A 16,533-nucleotide genomic window follows, 5' to 3' on the forward strand; every position below is an offset into this window, starting at 1 on the left:
ATCCATCCATCATCCATCCATCATCCATCCATCATCCATCCATCCATCCATCCATCCATCATCCATCCATCCATCATCCATCCATCCATCATCCATCCATCCATCCATCCATCCATCATCCATCCATCCATCATCCATCCATCATCCATCCATCCATCATCCATCCATCATCCATCCATCATCCATCCATCATCCATCCATCATCCATTCATCCATCATCCATCCATCATCCATCCATCCATCCATCCATCATCCATCCATCATCCATCCATCCATCCATCCATCCATCATCCATCCATCATCCATCCATCCATCCATCCATCCATCCATCCATCATCCATCCATCATCCATCCATCATCCATCCATCCATCCATCATCCATCCATCCATCATCCATCCATCCATCCATCATCCATCCATCATCCATCCATCCATCCATCCATCCATCCATCCTCACCTTACATGACTTGACAATGATAAAGCCTGAGTTTTTATAATTCTTCTTCTTCTTCTGTTTCTTGGGGTTGATGCAGTCAAACTCCACCTGAAGAGATGGAAATACAGAGAAATGCAGATCAAAAACTATCAGTATCAGAAGAGAAGGAATTGAGAAACAATTTCAAGAAGGAGGGGGAATGATGGTAACAGTAGAGATGACAGCACAGTTGTAAGGAGTAGTGAGATGGGGGGGACATGAACAGACGACTGAGAGGCAGTGACTTGGATCTGCATGTATTCCACACACCGCCTACAGTCACTGCAACTTGACAGTCAAACATGGAGATGTATTATAAGCAAACCATTATATAGTGGTGTAGTATACAGTTTATATGTGAACCTACATGTACATAGGAAACATAAATGTATTGTTAATTAAAAACACTATGAATTCATTTAAAGAAAAACGAGTATAAGGACTTTCTAAAATACTGTAAATCATACAAACACATATTATTAAGCTATGTATTTGATGGAAAGAGGCATTTGAGACATGCACACAAACACACACTCACATTAAACACACTCACATGTCTTCATTCAGCTGGTGATCATATGACAGGTAGCTCTAAATGCCTTGTCGTGTTACTAGGGCTCAGTTCAATTCGGTTTTACATCTCAAAAGCACCTCTCATTTTCTCATCCTTCTTTTCACAACGTCTCTCTTTTTCCATCCCCCAACTTGTTATTTTGTGTGTGTGTGTGTGTGTGTGTGTGTGTGTGTGTGTGTGTCCCTACATCATTACCACACATGAAGAGACTCAGTGGGAGAACAAGTCATGAGGCTGCTTTGGCACATGCAGTTTCACAAATGAACACACACGTTTTCTCACAAACAGATCAGATGCAAACACACACACACACACACACACACACACACACACACACACACACACACACACACACACACACACACACACACACACACACACACACACACACACACACACACACACACACACAGCTACTAATGAATGAACGCTTTTCTGATCCTTGCATCTTTACATCTAAAGCAGACCAAAAATGCAAAAGTGAAAAGAATGAATCTCCAGTGGCCTTAACATGAGAATGCAGCAATGCAAATATGTGCATGATTATTCCTGCTTTGTTGTTAATACATGCAAATAAATGCATTTAAACTGTAAATAGGCAGAGTTGTGGCAAATACTGTGTAAATCCAGATCATGACCTTTGCAATATCGCTATTTCAGATCCCTCTCTCTGACAAATTCATATTCTGTTGCAGTACGATAGCATGAATAACATACTAGAAAAAGTAAGAGGTAATAGATAACATTCCGGTTATCTAGGTCTCCGGGCCCCATCATTGCTATTTTACATCCATCCACCAGATACCTTTGGCAATTTACAACATGTTACCATGACGACCAAAACGTGATACCTACAACTGTGGGTTTGCAAAAAAGATGTGTACCTTCTTCACAGCCAAAGCATTTGCGTAAGAGGTAGTTCCCTGATTTCCACGCTCTTGCCTTACAGAACAGCATCAGTATGCAAACTTGTTCCTGTGTATGTATCATCCTGTATCCTTGGTAAGTATCTGTTACCTCTACTGAGTTCTGGGCTTCGCTCATCTTGGCAGCCGTGGTTTGAAACTCTCCTATGAAGTCGTGGCCTCCGTCATTATCATAGTCGTAACACAGGACCTGTCATGGTGTAGAACACATCACATCAAGCCATCACCTTTTACATACTCCCATGTTGTTAGCTCATCGTAAAAACTCTTCTGTTCTCCTAACTTCAACCAATCATTGGTTACATTTTACTATACAAACAATAGCACTTTTTAGTCCTGAATACCTTTTTTCATTTTGTGTAGTTTTGTAACAAGAGCATTTGATGATATATCAACTTAAAACAACATGATCAAATGTTCATGCATTGCTAACGGTGCATAAACATGCTACGTACTGTCCATCTAGTAGACAATCCAAACAACACCAGCTTTGAAACAGATGAACTTGATGACTAACCTTGATGTTTCTGTCCACATCTCCATTGCAGAGAGAAATGAGTGGCACAGTAAAGGGTTTCCATGATGGATCTAAAGTGTTCTTTATAACCTAAATTCATAGAAAAGAAAGTGCACTCAATCATTAAATTACACAGCAGCAGATATATAATGCAGTTGTAGCCACAATAGATTTACCTTCACTTGGTGCTTTACACTCATTGCTAAAGTTACAGTGTATGAGCTCCTGGTTTAGCTAACAATGACTGCTCATGGTTGACATTAATGAATGTCAGATTAAGGTGTTTAATCCTCACTGATGACTCACCTCTGTCCTGTGCACCAGCATCCATGTGCCGTCTTCTCCCTGTTTGTGAAACTCCAGGTAGGGGTCTGACTTCCCAAAGAAGTCCTGCACAGCACAAAGACAGCTTGTTAAAAAGTACTTTTGATCATTCCTATTTGTATCCCAATCCCTCCTTTCCTCAGCCAAACTACTTATACTAGTTTGAAGATAAGGTAGGGAAAGATTACTTCAGAATTGAAAAATATAAGGTGACCTGCATGGGTAATATTTATTCATTTTGAACATCATCCTGATCTAGATTTATTCAGCAATTGTGTGAGATTACTGTTGTGTTTTCTTTGCAATCTTGTGTGCCTGTAAAGCCAATTGAGATGACATACTATGATTTGAAGCTCTTGCTAGCAACATAGCTGCAGCTGTGAGCCTTTACCTATTGTTGGCAGAATGTTAAAGCTAAATGTTCTCTCCACTTCCGTTGATTAGCTAAAGTATTGGGTCAGGGGCTAGAATTTTCCAAGGTGCGTAAAGGGAGCCAGAGTTTTAACTGACACTGGTTTCGCCCTCTTCTGGACAAGATAGGTAATACTCGTCTCCAATCATACACACACGTTCCACCATTTGAGTAAACGTAGACGGCAAATCTAGACTAGCATACCTAAAAATGTTCAAACCACAGAGCATTATGCCATAGCCATTTATCTTTTTTTTGTTCAGCGATTGTCCACTGTTGTGCTCACTCAGAAAACAGGGCTTTTACTTTGCGTTATTCCTGGTTTCCAAGAACACAGAGATTTCAGACCGGTTCTGATTCTGATGCCCGCATCCTAAATGGTTGCATTTCCCACATATCAACCATGTCGAAGTTGCTCTGAAAAATATGCTCAAATGCTATTATGTGGTTTTGCACAATGACCCCCTCCAGAAAAAATAAATAAGTAGATAAACATCATATTACACTGTGGAATCTTTTATTTTTGATTAATTATTGTCTTTATTAAAATAAACTCTTAGCTCCTGCAATGACTGTGCTTTCTGATTATTCTGGTTGTTTAACCAGAGGGTGCACAGCATGCACACATCAGCTTTAGTTCAAATCACAATTCAAGCTGTGCTGCTTCTGACATGCTGTCATTCGCTCCTTCACCAAACACCAGCAGCTACTCCATAGGTCCAAGACAGTGGATACATTTTAAATAAAAACCTGCACGTTTTTTGTTCCATTTATTTGTGATAGCCCATTAGTTGGACAAAGGTAAAGGGTGTGAACACATTTACTGTACATGTTTTCTGTGTGGGCCCAGTATGCCAAGTGTGTGTGTGTGCTTGCATTTTCATCCAGTGTGTGTGTGTGAGCCTACCTTCTTATCCAGTTTACGCCCACTCAGGGTCAAAGTGATGATTCTGTTGTCAGACAGCTCCTGAGCTGTTATCTAAAACAACATTACAGCACAACATAAGTAATGGCAACTATTAACATTCACATCAACATCTGCAGTAACAGCAGCAACAATAACAGTCATCACTAACAACAACAACAACAGCAGCTTCAACAACATCACTGTCATCATCATCAACAGAAGCAAACGTGCTATTATAGTAAACAACAGCGACTACATGTGCAGCTACCTTTGATAATGCGGCACAGAGTTTATTTGTCAAAGGAAAGACACAAAGACAGTTTAGAATACAGAGAGAGACAGTACTCATTCTTACCATAATAGACCCTTTGCCAGCTGGCTTCCCATTGGCTAAGATCAACGGTCTGTGAAGTTTCTTATTGGACACAATCTAGTAAATAATTAAAGAGAAACAAATGGATCAAGGACAAATGAAGACACAACGAAAGTATAAAATGGATTTGAATGACTTAACAACTTTAGCCCACTTTACCCTTTTTAAAATGTGGAAATGTTTTTCCAACTTTAAGGAATTAATAGCTGGCTGTGTAATATGATCAGGATATTTTGGCTGGAGTTTAATAGAGCGATGCAGAATTGAGTACTATAACTAGGAAATTAGTTTGCAATTTACCATTTCCAGTTCTGTCATCTCAAAGACAACAATTGTTTTTGTATCAGTATACCAGAGGCCTGTACTACGAAGCTGGTTCAACCTAACCTGGATATGTTTGAGTTAGCCGGTTGGCCCAATCCAAAACATACGCGCTCTGGCTAAACTGTACTACGACGCTGGTTATCAAGTGGATCGCTCAAGCCAGCCGTGTCCTATCTAGTTAGGTGCGCGTTCACATGAAAGGGGTGGTATTTGGAGCATTCGACCAATCTCAAACATGGACAAGCGTACTGACAGCGCAGCGTCATACTTCCTGAATGAAAAGTGAACTTTAATATTAGTCAAATATGAAGAAGTTAAACTTTAAACATCCATGACTTAAACACTTTATCCAGGATAAAAGCCACATAGCTGCACCTGCAAGGTGAATACAGCTGGTAAAAGAAAAAGCGTTTGAATGCGTACATTAACAGGTTTATGATATCACTGCCCCATCCAAGACACGAGTGGATCTGACTTTAATTACATTTGACTCGAGTGTTTCGTCAACTTAATGTGTTGCTTAAAATAATACTTCTGCATACAGTATGTGACACTGTGAGTGTTGCACGGCCAGATACGGCTCAAGAAGCTGACTCAAATAAGGAAATATATGATACATTATGATGTGATATGATATGAATGATAATGGGACACATTGACGTCTGCACTCACAGTGCCGCGGACTGTACTTAATGTTACTCTGATCCGGTTACTTATGTCGTGGCAGATATTTAAGTAAGCTTTCTTAACGCTAATATTATAATAGTCAGATTGTTCTGAAGATGGGAGGGGATATTCTATTAATTTTCATGTTCACACAGTCAGTTGATTTTGGCCGGCCGTCTTTCCTGCAACGGCAGTTTTTCTGTATTTCCTCTATCCTGTAATATGAATTGATCGCTTTAAACTCCGCACACGGAGCTCTGATTGGTCAGCAGGCGGTGCTTTCACTGAGTTGATCTCTTAGCCTGCCACCTAACCTGCTCCGGAGCAGGTTTGCCGCTCAGCATAAGTTACCATGGAAATCTAGCCTGCTAAAAAGAGAACCAGCGTCGTAGGACCGGAAAGCCCGAGATTTCCCTGAAGTTAGCCGGCTAAGCGAAAATCCAGCTTCGTAGTACAGGCCTCTGAAGTATGGAGATACAAGCTTAAGATATTTTTTCGTTTTATTCCACAACATGAAATATGTCAATAAATACCCCACTCATGAACATCCAAACCTTCTATGTGTCTTAAACAAATATGTTGCTAAAAAGTGGCTAAATCAAACTACTAAACGTCATCAAGTTGAATAAATTGTGTTAATATGTATGGGCTTAGATTTGTCTCATAAATATTTGTGTGAACATAAAAATAATTTGTGTGAAAATATGTGATTTGTAAATGTAAAACACCATCCACAAATGCATTTAAAAGATTTGCAAACTCACAAATAAATGTGCAAATGTAAAACGGATCTGCAAATACGCAAAATATTTTCACAAATAAAAAAAAGATCTGTGAATACTATAATTAATTTACAAATAAACAAAAGTGTTGGGGAAATATTTCCCAAGGCCCATAACTTTGACCCAGTTTATCAGTTCATACTGTCCTGACTGAGCACAGGCACCTGCAACCTTGGCTGCTGTGCTCTCAGTGTTTTGTCTCCCTGTTCCTGCCTGTTGGCGTCAGCTGATAGAGGTGTTATCATTCTATCTTGTTATGCACAACGTTGATTATTACACTCTGAACTAGTTACAACCTGGAACTACAGGAGGGTTCTTCAGAATTGATTGTGGCATCTCAACCGTGTGGTCAACTCGTGGCTCGTGACATGTCTTGTGAATTCTCCGGCCGAAGCTCCAAATAAACCGTCAGTGATTGCCCTCAAAGCTCCAGCTCTCCATCGTGTCTCCCTTTGAGTCCTGATTCCAATTGCTTCAGAAGTTTCCCCCACAAAAAGGAATGTGTGAATATCTCTTTAACATTGACAACTTTCGATCAGGCATTTGTAAATCCATTTTGTATTTGTCAACCAAAAATGCGCTTGTGGATCTCAAATCTCTGCTTGTGGATCGTCTTTTTACACACACAGTACGTTTTTGAGACAAACTTTCCTCCGGTCTCGACCGAAATCTGCTCGTATCAATCGGTTATTTTTGGAAACCACGTGATGGCCTGCTGATGACGACATGCGGACGACATCCGCATTTCAAGGTTTCAAAGTAAGAGCATGATGGCTTCCCTCTGGAGTCGACGCTCGCAGCGCCATGTCGAAGTGCGCATATTCTACGTATTTAATCAGATCTTTTCGATTATAAGGAGTACAAATATCATGCAGATAACCACCGAATCGCTGGAACTGTAGCTTTCCAGCGGTACCTATTGTGAAACTTTATCCAACGACTCACAGCAGCCAATAAGGCCGCTCAAAGCAGCTTGACTTTGCGTTACACTGTGTGGGATTTGGTATCGTATGTCGGTCAAGTAAATCTCGGCCGGGGCAGCTGCAGCTATGTTGGTCTGAAATGACAAATGGACACTCAAGAAATCACTAAGGACCTACCGACCAAGAAAAAAACTTAAACCACGTGTCTCCCATCAGTTAACGTATGTGAGGAAACAAGAGAGAGACTGAGAAAATGGCTAAAAAAAACACAACAGTTACGGACGCGCTAGAGATTATTTTCGCTAGCACTCGTGAAAATGGAGCATCAGAACCAGAAGGCTTTGACTCTTCTGAAGAAGAAGAATACAGGGACAACAAGGATCCATTTGGACATGGGTAAGTGTAAATATTACAGTAATAGTGTACTTTCACTTTGTGTGGAATACCGCAAAAATGAACAATAGGTAGAGCGCCCGGCGGTGGTAAGGCGGAGAGAGAGGCCCCGGTACAGAGCCCTTAGAGCTCCTGACGCGCCCTCTGCCACCGCGGTCCATCCCGAGGTACCGGCCCAGTACCGGCCCTCACGAGGACAGACTGACCGAACCCGGCGGGCTCCCGCTCCGGCCCCCGCTCCGGCTCCCGCTCCGGATCCGCCGCAGCGAAGGGGTACTGGGTGGGGAGCTCCGTCCTCCAGGAGTTGACTGGCGGCGGGAGGAAGCGTCCCGGCGGAGAGAGGTGATTTCTCCGGCCAGGACGCAAGGGTGAATCCCGCCTCCTCCCTGTTTGACCCGTTGGTATCAAAGTCTTCTTTTCAAAATAAAAAAGATAACTTGTATTCCAGTCTGAGTATCTTTTCTTTCCACACACCCACACAGCCACGTAATGTTGACCGTACAGTTTCCCCACTCGCTGCCCAGGTTTTAACTCCAGTAAAGGAGGCAGCTAGTGCGCATGCGCGGGTGAGAGTGATAAACCGCGCTATGCGGGTACAGGGACATTATGGCCGGCGTAGCAGGGTTAGGAAACATTTAACGCTGAGTGTAAAAGCTCCGCTTGATGCATTTCACTGTTTGGGTGAAAGCATCATGGCGGAGCGCGCGCTGCCGCGGCGCGTTCAAGGACCTCAGTAGAGAGTCGGCCCTTTCTGTGTCGATCCCCCCATGGGCAGAGCTTCCCTTCGCCGGGGGTTTTGCGGCGGGATGGGTCACCAGAGAGTACCACAGCTTTATCACTGGGGCCGCACAGCTGATTGCACATCCCCTAACACAGTGTTATGGGGAATTGAAGCGCAGCATCCCTCCTCCGTTCACAGGCATAAGAGAGGCAAAGCTATCATCCCGAGGGTTTTCTCTCAGCAGAGGTTCAGGCCTTGGTGCAAAAACAGGCAGTGTCTGCTGTGTGCACGCAAGACAGAGAGGGGGGCATTATTCCCTGTACTTCCTGGTTCCCAAAAAGACAGGCGAATTCAGGCCCATTCTGGATCTTCACAGTCTGAATCTCCACATTGCACACAGAAAATTCCGGATGTTAACTATAAAACAGTTACTGGGACTGGTGCAGCCAGTCCCAGTAACTGGTAACCAGGCGATTGGTTTACAACCATTGACCTGAGGGACGCTTACTTTCATGTTGAGATTGTTCCGAAACACAGAAAGTATTTGCGTTTTGCCTTCCAGGGGGTGGCCTGCGAGTACAACAGGCTACCGTTCGGCTACTCCCTGTCCCCACGCACGTTCAGCAAATGTGTGGCCACAGCGCTCCAGCCGCTGCGCGGCCGTGGCATGAGAGTTTTCTTTTATCTGGACGACCTCATAATTATGGCCAGGTCCAGGGAACGGGCAATGTTTTATACAGCCCAGTTGATCCTACACCTAACCAAGTTGGGTTTTGCGATCAATTGGAAGAAAAGCACCCCCATACCTCACCAACAGGCGCTGTATGTGTTGGGAGTGGTGCTCGATGCAGGCAGGCTACGCGCCACGCTGTCAGAGAGCAGACAGGCATCTTTGCTTCGGGCAGTTTGCAGACTGCGACAGGGGGCAACAGTGACAGCTTTGACTATCATGCAGACCCTGGGTCTCATGGCGGCGGCTCACGTTGTGGTCCCGCTCGGGTTACTGCATGTCAGGGGAGACATGTAATGGTCAGGAGCGACAACAGCACCACAGTGGCATATATCAACAGGCAGGGCGGAGTCCGCTCTGCCGCTTTGTTGACCACAGCGGAGAAATTGTGGTTATGGTCAGAGGTGGTGTTATCTCTGATACCCCATTCACACCAACGGTGTTTCGGGGCCGGTTCGGTTCTGGTGCTTGAAAAGCACCGGGTTTTCCTGTTCACACCGCAGCGGAGCAGCCTCTAAGCTCCGGAATCCGGTTCGTTTCGAGCACCAAAAAGTTGTCCGTGTAGAAGCAAGAACCGCTTACGTCACGCTTACGTCGGAGGGGGGCGAGATTAACCTGAGCTAACAGTTAAGGCGAGTATGGCAAATAAAAGTTGTAACAAGCAGTAGTGCTGAGCAAAGTGACTAGAACGCAACCACACACTTGTTAAAAAAAAACACACTTTATAAAGTCAGGCAACACTAACCAGGCTTCGTGTGATTCTGTTTATTTGTACCTTACTTTGACCATCCGTTCGCTGTTATTGATCATTGTGGAGAGCAGGCAGACGTTTTGTTTGTTATTATAGCAGCTATCGGATGGAATCAATACATGGGCTGCACAGGTTGTCATGTCCGACTATCACAAGTAGAATCATAATGAAAAATACGTCGGTAAAAAGTGCCTGTAGAAAACTGCTTAGCAAGTAGTCAGTTTAGCTTCGGTTGCTATGCTAACATCACCCATGTTATACCAGAGAAACTTTCATAACAGCGTTGTGATGCCAAACAGCGTCAATTCAGACTGACACACATTCACTTAAGGGGAACTGGGGATATGTATCAGCTGCTTGTGTGACAGTCAGACAGTGAATACTTTAGAGCCGTGTGAGCTAACCCGGAGCTAACGGGAGAATACACTCGTGGAAGAGCAGCAGCACTGCAGCGGTCGGTAAATGCCGCTGAAACACATTAATAAACAATGAACCACGGCACTCTGGAGAAAAGTATAAGGTTGGAGAAGTCGTTATTTAATTTAATCTGGCTTCGTATGATTAAAAGCAACGCAGTCCCCGGCCCGTTGTTGTTGTGAGGTGAGCTCCGTTGGGGAGAAAATCAGCGACGTAAACTGTGACGTCATGATGCAGCAGCGGCAGCACCAGTCGGGCTCTGAGCGGTGTGAAAAGAGCCGGAGCTAAACCGAAGTACCGCTTCTGAACCTGAAAAGCTCTAGCACGGAGCTTGAACCGGAGTTGCGTTGGTGTGAAAGGGGTATGAGAGCCCTCCACATTCCGGGTCTGGAGAACAAGGGGGCCGACCTCATGTCGAGGGGTGGACCCCTGCCAGGCGAGTGGGCGCTTCACCCGGAGGTGGTGAAGCGGAGCTGGGCCCGGTTCGGGACAGCAGATGTGGATCTGTTCGCCAGCCGGCGCAACACCCTCTGCGCAACACCCTCTGCGCAACACCCTCTGCGCACTGTGGTTCTCCATGGCTCTGAGCGACGACCCGCCCTTGGGGGTGGACGCGTTTGCACACGAGCCATGGCCAAAGAAGCTGCTTTACGCCTTTCCACCGTTTTGTCTCATTCTCCCACTCCTGGGGAGAGTGAGGCGAGAACATCTGTCAATCATCCTAGTAGCGCCGGATCATGTGGGGGCGCCGTGGTACTCAGAGATGACACAGATGAAGGTGGGCCAGCCCTGGGCGCTCCCCCAGTTTTGGGGGGCGATGTCTCAGGAGGCAGGTGCAATCGGGGCGTTACCCACTCTGGGCCACCCCATTGTCTGATAGTGTTATTCAGTCTATCCAGGCAGCTAGAGCGGGATCCACCACAGCCTGTTACAGGCCGAAGTGGCTGGGATTCCTGTGATGATGTGAGGAGCGGAAAATAGAGCCCCTATCTTGTGAATTGGGATCTATTTTGTCGTACTTACAGTTATTGGTGGACAGAGGGCTTGCTCATTCCACAGTGAAAGTGTATGCAGCAGCCATCTCGTCCTGCCATGAGGGATTTGGCAGCAGGTCAGCCTTTTCTCAGCCACTAATGTTGCGGTTTTTATGGGGAGTCAGGAGGCTGCGCCCACTAGTGCGTGCCTCCGCCCCGCAGTGGGACCTGCCTCTGGAGCTCTCCTCCCTGAAAGCACTGTCGTGGAAGACAGCATTGCTACTTGCCTTAACGTCAGCCAAAAGAGTGTCCGAGTTAACTGCTTTGTCGGTGCACCCGAGTTGTTTAATGATCCGGGGTGACCAGAGCGGGGCGACACTCAGACCGAACCCCTCCTTTGTGCCAAAGAGCCTAAGGAGTGCGTTCAGGTCGAGGGCTATTCAGTTGGGGGGTCTTCCACCCCATAGTGGGGCGAGGAAGGCTAAATTACACCTCCTCTGCCCGGTGCGTGCGCTGGCATATTATGTGGAGCTCACGGCTGCCCTTAGACACACTGAACAGCTGTTTGTGTGCTTCGGGGGCGGGGTGACCGGGAAAGCTCTGTCCAAGAAACGCCTGGCAGGCTGGCTCTGCGAGTGCATTGCACATGCCTACGGACAGGCGGGGAGAGCCTTCCCCATGGGGGTCCGTGCACACGAGCCATGGTGTCAACAGCCTTATTTAACGTGTGGAGGACATATGCACGGCGGCGTCTTGGTCAACGCCAGGCCCCTTCATAAAGTTTCATCTCTTGGACATGTCTGGCTCCTTTTCATTGTCTGGGCTTGCTGGGGCAACGCAGGACTGGTGAGGAGGGAGGGGGGCTGTGGGTCAGTGGGCATCTGACCCCCTCCCCGGGCATAATGCGCTTACGTGACGCGCACATGGGCCCATAGGGGCTGGAGGACTCTTTTCCCCTGTTTTAGGGCAGGGGGGAGTCTTCCACGTCATAGCACACCTCCGCGGGGTAAGCGCGTCAGGGTGTGCTCTGTCAGCCGCAGCCTCTTTTCTCTCCACGGTTACGGCCGAGGGAGAGCTGAGTGAGGCGCAGCGGCTGCTAACCAGAAAGCCGGTCAGAAACAGTGAGATGGAACAGTGTTGTTGTGGGACGACAGCGCGTGTATACATCGGGAGCCTGTGAGAGATATAATGAGGGGTTACGTATGGTAACCCTTGTTATATAAACACAGGCGGAGCCCTCTACTCAGGGGCACTGTCTGTCCTATGCTGCTTGCTGAAGAGAAGTAAAGGATGACAGTAAGGAGGCGAGGTCTCCTTTTATGCGGTGAGATGCGCGCGCATTCAGGTAGGCCCGCCCCGGGCCGGCTATGTCTAGAAAGTCTCAGTGGATGAATGCTTGCATGATAGGATCGAGGGGAAGTACCCATAGAGTCCAGTAGAGGGCTCCGCCTGTGTTTATATAACAAGGGTTACCATACATAACCCCTCGTTTTCTCCAGCATTCAAAAATCCAATGGAAAAATCCCATTTATTTTGGTCAAGGGAGCCCTTGCAATGCCAACTTCACCCGACAATAGTTCGTCATCACTGTATCCTTGATAAAGCAGGCAATAGCGCCCAAAAGCTTAAAGACAAAACTGGAAATGGAACAAAAAATGTTTATGTCACAAAATGTTAATTGATGCAACATATACTCTGTCATCTTTTTTATTACTGGACCAAATTTGAACGGAAAAAGAGAAATTGTTTCATACCACTCCCAGTGTACAAATGAATTCTCCCAGGAAGTCATGTTCATAGAGCTGTGTGGCACACTTGTCCTCATCGAACAAGGCAAAGCGAAGCTTCTGGATCTCCTCAAAGTGGTAGTCCACTTGAAACTTCACCCCGAACACTGGGTTCAGGTTGTTCACAGCTGTCTCAGTGCGGCCGAGCTTAAAGACAAGAAACAAGAGAAAAGGACTTAAAAACAACAAATCATTTCCACACAAGAAATTCAATTGGACTTATATATTATATTTCTATGCCAACTGCTTTGGACTGTATTGCGTTTAAAGTTTTGCTTGATTTAGATTCTCAAAGAGCAGCAATTAAAAAAACTACATTCAATGTACCGACTGAAGCTGATGGGAATATAACCCAAAAGTATTTTAAAAAATTGAAATATTGACCTGATGTTGTACAGAGTATGACCAAAGTTATTACAATGCATCCCGAGGACAATCCAACAATTGTTGAGAACAGCGCTTTATATGTGGCTCTTTGGCTGCTGCCTTCCTGAGGTAATTGATAACTTTGTCTGTATGCTGGTAGGTTGATGAAAACAGGACTTAGTGAAAGCACACACTGACCCAAATGTTGAAAGGTAAAAAAAACAGTGCCAAAAGACTCCGTCAAGTTGCAGTTGACTGAATATAATTTCAGCACTGTGGGTAACCCCTTTACAATAGAGTCATGTGATTGTTAAAATAATAATAATATAATCAAATATTAGAGATTGGGTTGGCTTCAACCCTGTACCATTTATTGTCCTACTTTTTCCCAGGTGCATCCAGCTTTGTGGTATAACAAATAATGAATTATGGTTCCCTAAAAAATAGCCCGGCCAGCACACTGACAGATTAGAGAGTGTGTGAGTGCCTGTAAGTGCACTGTGAGATTCATGTTATTTGCTCAGGGTCCTGTAAAGCAGGGTTTTGGATGACTAATGGCGCTTTTCCACTGCAGGACCTAACACGGCTTAGCACAGTTTAGTTTGGCCTTGTTAGGCCAGGCTCACTTTAAGCTGCGTTTCCATTACAGTTTAGTAACTGGGGTAGTTCGGCTGTTCGACGGGCGGAGCGACGCTGCGTAAAACTGCTGTGACGTCATCTTCAATGCGACACAACTCAAACACCATAACGGGGTGTTTCTCAATCTCGAGTAAAGCTGCTCCAGAGCCACTATTTCAAGCATACTACGTCATCGAGTGCCGCCAAAGTACTTTTCCAATGTCCAGCATTCTACCGAGCCTGGCGTACTTCGTTTGGAGAAATGTCGAGGCTGCACATGTGTAGACTCCGCGGTCTTAAAATCCCCACAATGCTTTGCGCACGGACCAATTTCCCCAAATCTGTGGCGGAAAATGTAAGGTGGGGCCTCTCATATGACGCACACCAACGTGTGTGCGTCACACGTTTGTGTGACACAATGGAACACTTGCTCGCCTGTTCCATTCTTCGTTTACCGAGGCTAGGAAGTATTCTTGCCTCGCTTCTGAAGCAAGACGCTCGGAAGACATGTGCTACCAAGCAAGTGTACCACGGAAGCGATCGTGTACTTGGCAAGCCCCCAGGAAGTGCGCCGGACTCTGAGAGAAGGGTCCAGCTGCAGCCACAGCCAGACGGTGGAGGTTGAACCTGTAGGAAGTTGTAGGAAGTTGTACTTCCAAATATGGTCAGAAGAGTGCGCGCCCAACACGTGAGAAGCTGACGCAAGGATATTTAATGAGACATGGAGGTTTACAGAGAACAGACAACAGACAATATGGCGCACCGAGTACAGGTAATTAACGTCTTGTGGTTTTAGATATAATGACATACTATTTAGGTTCTCGGTTGTTTGTCGATTTGGCTGTTTAGCGCAGTGTAATTGTGTTTATTTAGCTAATGTGTATTTTAAATATTCAATTTAAAGGAATGGAATACATAAATAATATATATATATATGTGTATGCTAACTGAGCGAGCATGTCCAGTTAGCATACATGCTAACTGAACGAGCATGTTAAGCAAGCATGTTAAGCAAGCTAAGAGCTACGATATATGTATATATATCTTAGCTAGAACAATGCATGTACTCTAATTTTTACAAGAATCTGATTTTGTGTAAGTTTTAAATATTCATTGAAGGTGTCTTTCACATTTGAATGTTTATTTATTTAAAACATGTATTAGTTGCTATACTGTAGACATGTACATATGTATAATTATATTATTATTTTAAGTGTGGTTTAAAGTAAACTTATATAAAGTTATTGGGTTGAGCCAAGTAACCCAGGTGGCTGCAATCAGGTAATTATGCTGCTGAGACTATCCCTACACCTGGGACAGTTTATTTTATATTGTTATTACTGTTATCACTTTATTTTATATATAATGTTTACTGACATGTACAACTGACACTTTATTTACATTTAAAATTGTTCTATTTAATGTTATGTCTTGAGAGTGCAATAAAGAAAACCGACATGGCGATTAAACAGATCCTGTATATTGCTTATTTCTCCTGACACTTTATCTTTTGTGACCTGTGTAGCATCCTATACATCACATGTAAGTGATTATTCTGATACCATCATGTTTCATCGGTTATAAACTGGCAAAGCTGTATTTGTCATTTATTTATCATCAATGTTGCAACCTTGTGGGGGAATGGCAGCGGCACATACACAAATATGACAATTTATATAATTTTAAATATTATTTGACCTAAACTTTTAATTCCCCCCCATTTCACACAACACAACATGGAGTCCACTATGGGCCAAAACTAACATGTATGTTTCCATAGTGTTTATGGCAGACGGATGCAGTGGGTCTCAGGAAGATATATCTATATATATATCATTAAGGTGGGTTTGCTGCTGAGACTCCCTATCCCTGTGGACAGTTTATTTTATATTGTTATTACTGTTATTATATAGTACAACTGACACTTTATTTTATATTGACAATGTTTACTGACATGTACAACTGACACTTTAGTTACATTTAAAATATTTCTATTTAAAGGGATGTCCAAACATAAAACTATTCAAAAAGAGGTATAAAGACTCAATTCTCACAAGGTACATGATAGATGAAACTGCTAAACCATAACTGTTTATATTCTTGTTTTGTATTTTATTTATGAATTTGTATATAATGTATATAATATATGTATATATATAAATATATAGAGACCATTGTCCTAACTTGCCTGTATATATTATATGAATGATTATATAAATTATTCATGATTATAAGTATAAGTTTATATTGTATGTTAACATATATTAAGATGTAAAAAAAATAAAAAATAATAAAAAATAAATAAGGGAGAAGGGGTCGGATTAAATAAGTGTAAACTTCTTCCGACCCCTTTTCGGACGTGTAATTAGCTAAAGCTTTGTTGTTTATTGTTTATTGATATCAGACAATGATACTACAGATTATTCAATTATTAATTAAATGTTTCGTTTTGTTATTGCATTCATTTGTATAGTACTGTATCATGTCTGTATCACCTTTTGTTTCATTTGTATTTTCTTTGGTTTTACACGCTCGAAAAAAATAAAATAAACTAAACTAAACTAAATGTTATG

The 16,533-nt window shown here is 43.9% G+C and overlaps 1 protein-coding gene across 1 annotated transcript in view; it reads right to left on the minus strand.

Moving 5' to 3' along the window:
* The window catches only part of cpne2 (copine II), a 62,571-nt gene that overhangs the window by 31,003 nt on the left and 15,035 nt on the right, over positions 1-16,533 (minus strand). Inside the window, exons 3-9 of the mRNA XM_034142128.1 lie at positions 12,944-13,123; positions 4,491-4,565; positions 4,136-4,207; positions 2,799-2,882; positions 2,493-2,582; positions 2,067-2,165; positions 458-544 (exon numbers count right to left, since the gene is read on the minus strand). Of these exons, the coding sequence (XP_033998019.1) occupies positions 458-544; positions 2,067-2,165; positions 2,493-2,582; positions 2,799-2,882; positions 4,136-4,207; positions 4,491-4,565; positions 12,944-13,123 (687 nt within the window). The remainder of the gene's footprint in view (positions 1-457; positions 545-2,066; positions 2,166-2,492; positions 2,583-2,798; positions 2,883-4,135; positions 4,208-4,490; positions 4,566-12,943; positions 13,124-16,533) is intronic.

This window comes from Trematomus bernacchii, unplaced genomic scaffold (assembly GCF_902827165.1).
Source record: "Trematomus bernacchii unplaced genomic scaffold, fTreBer1.1, whole genome shotgun sequence".
NCBI lineage: Eukaryota > Metazoa > Chordata > Actinopteri > Perciformes > Nototheniidae > Trematomus > Trematomus bernacchii.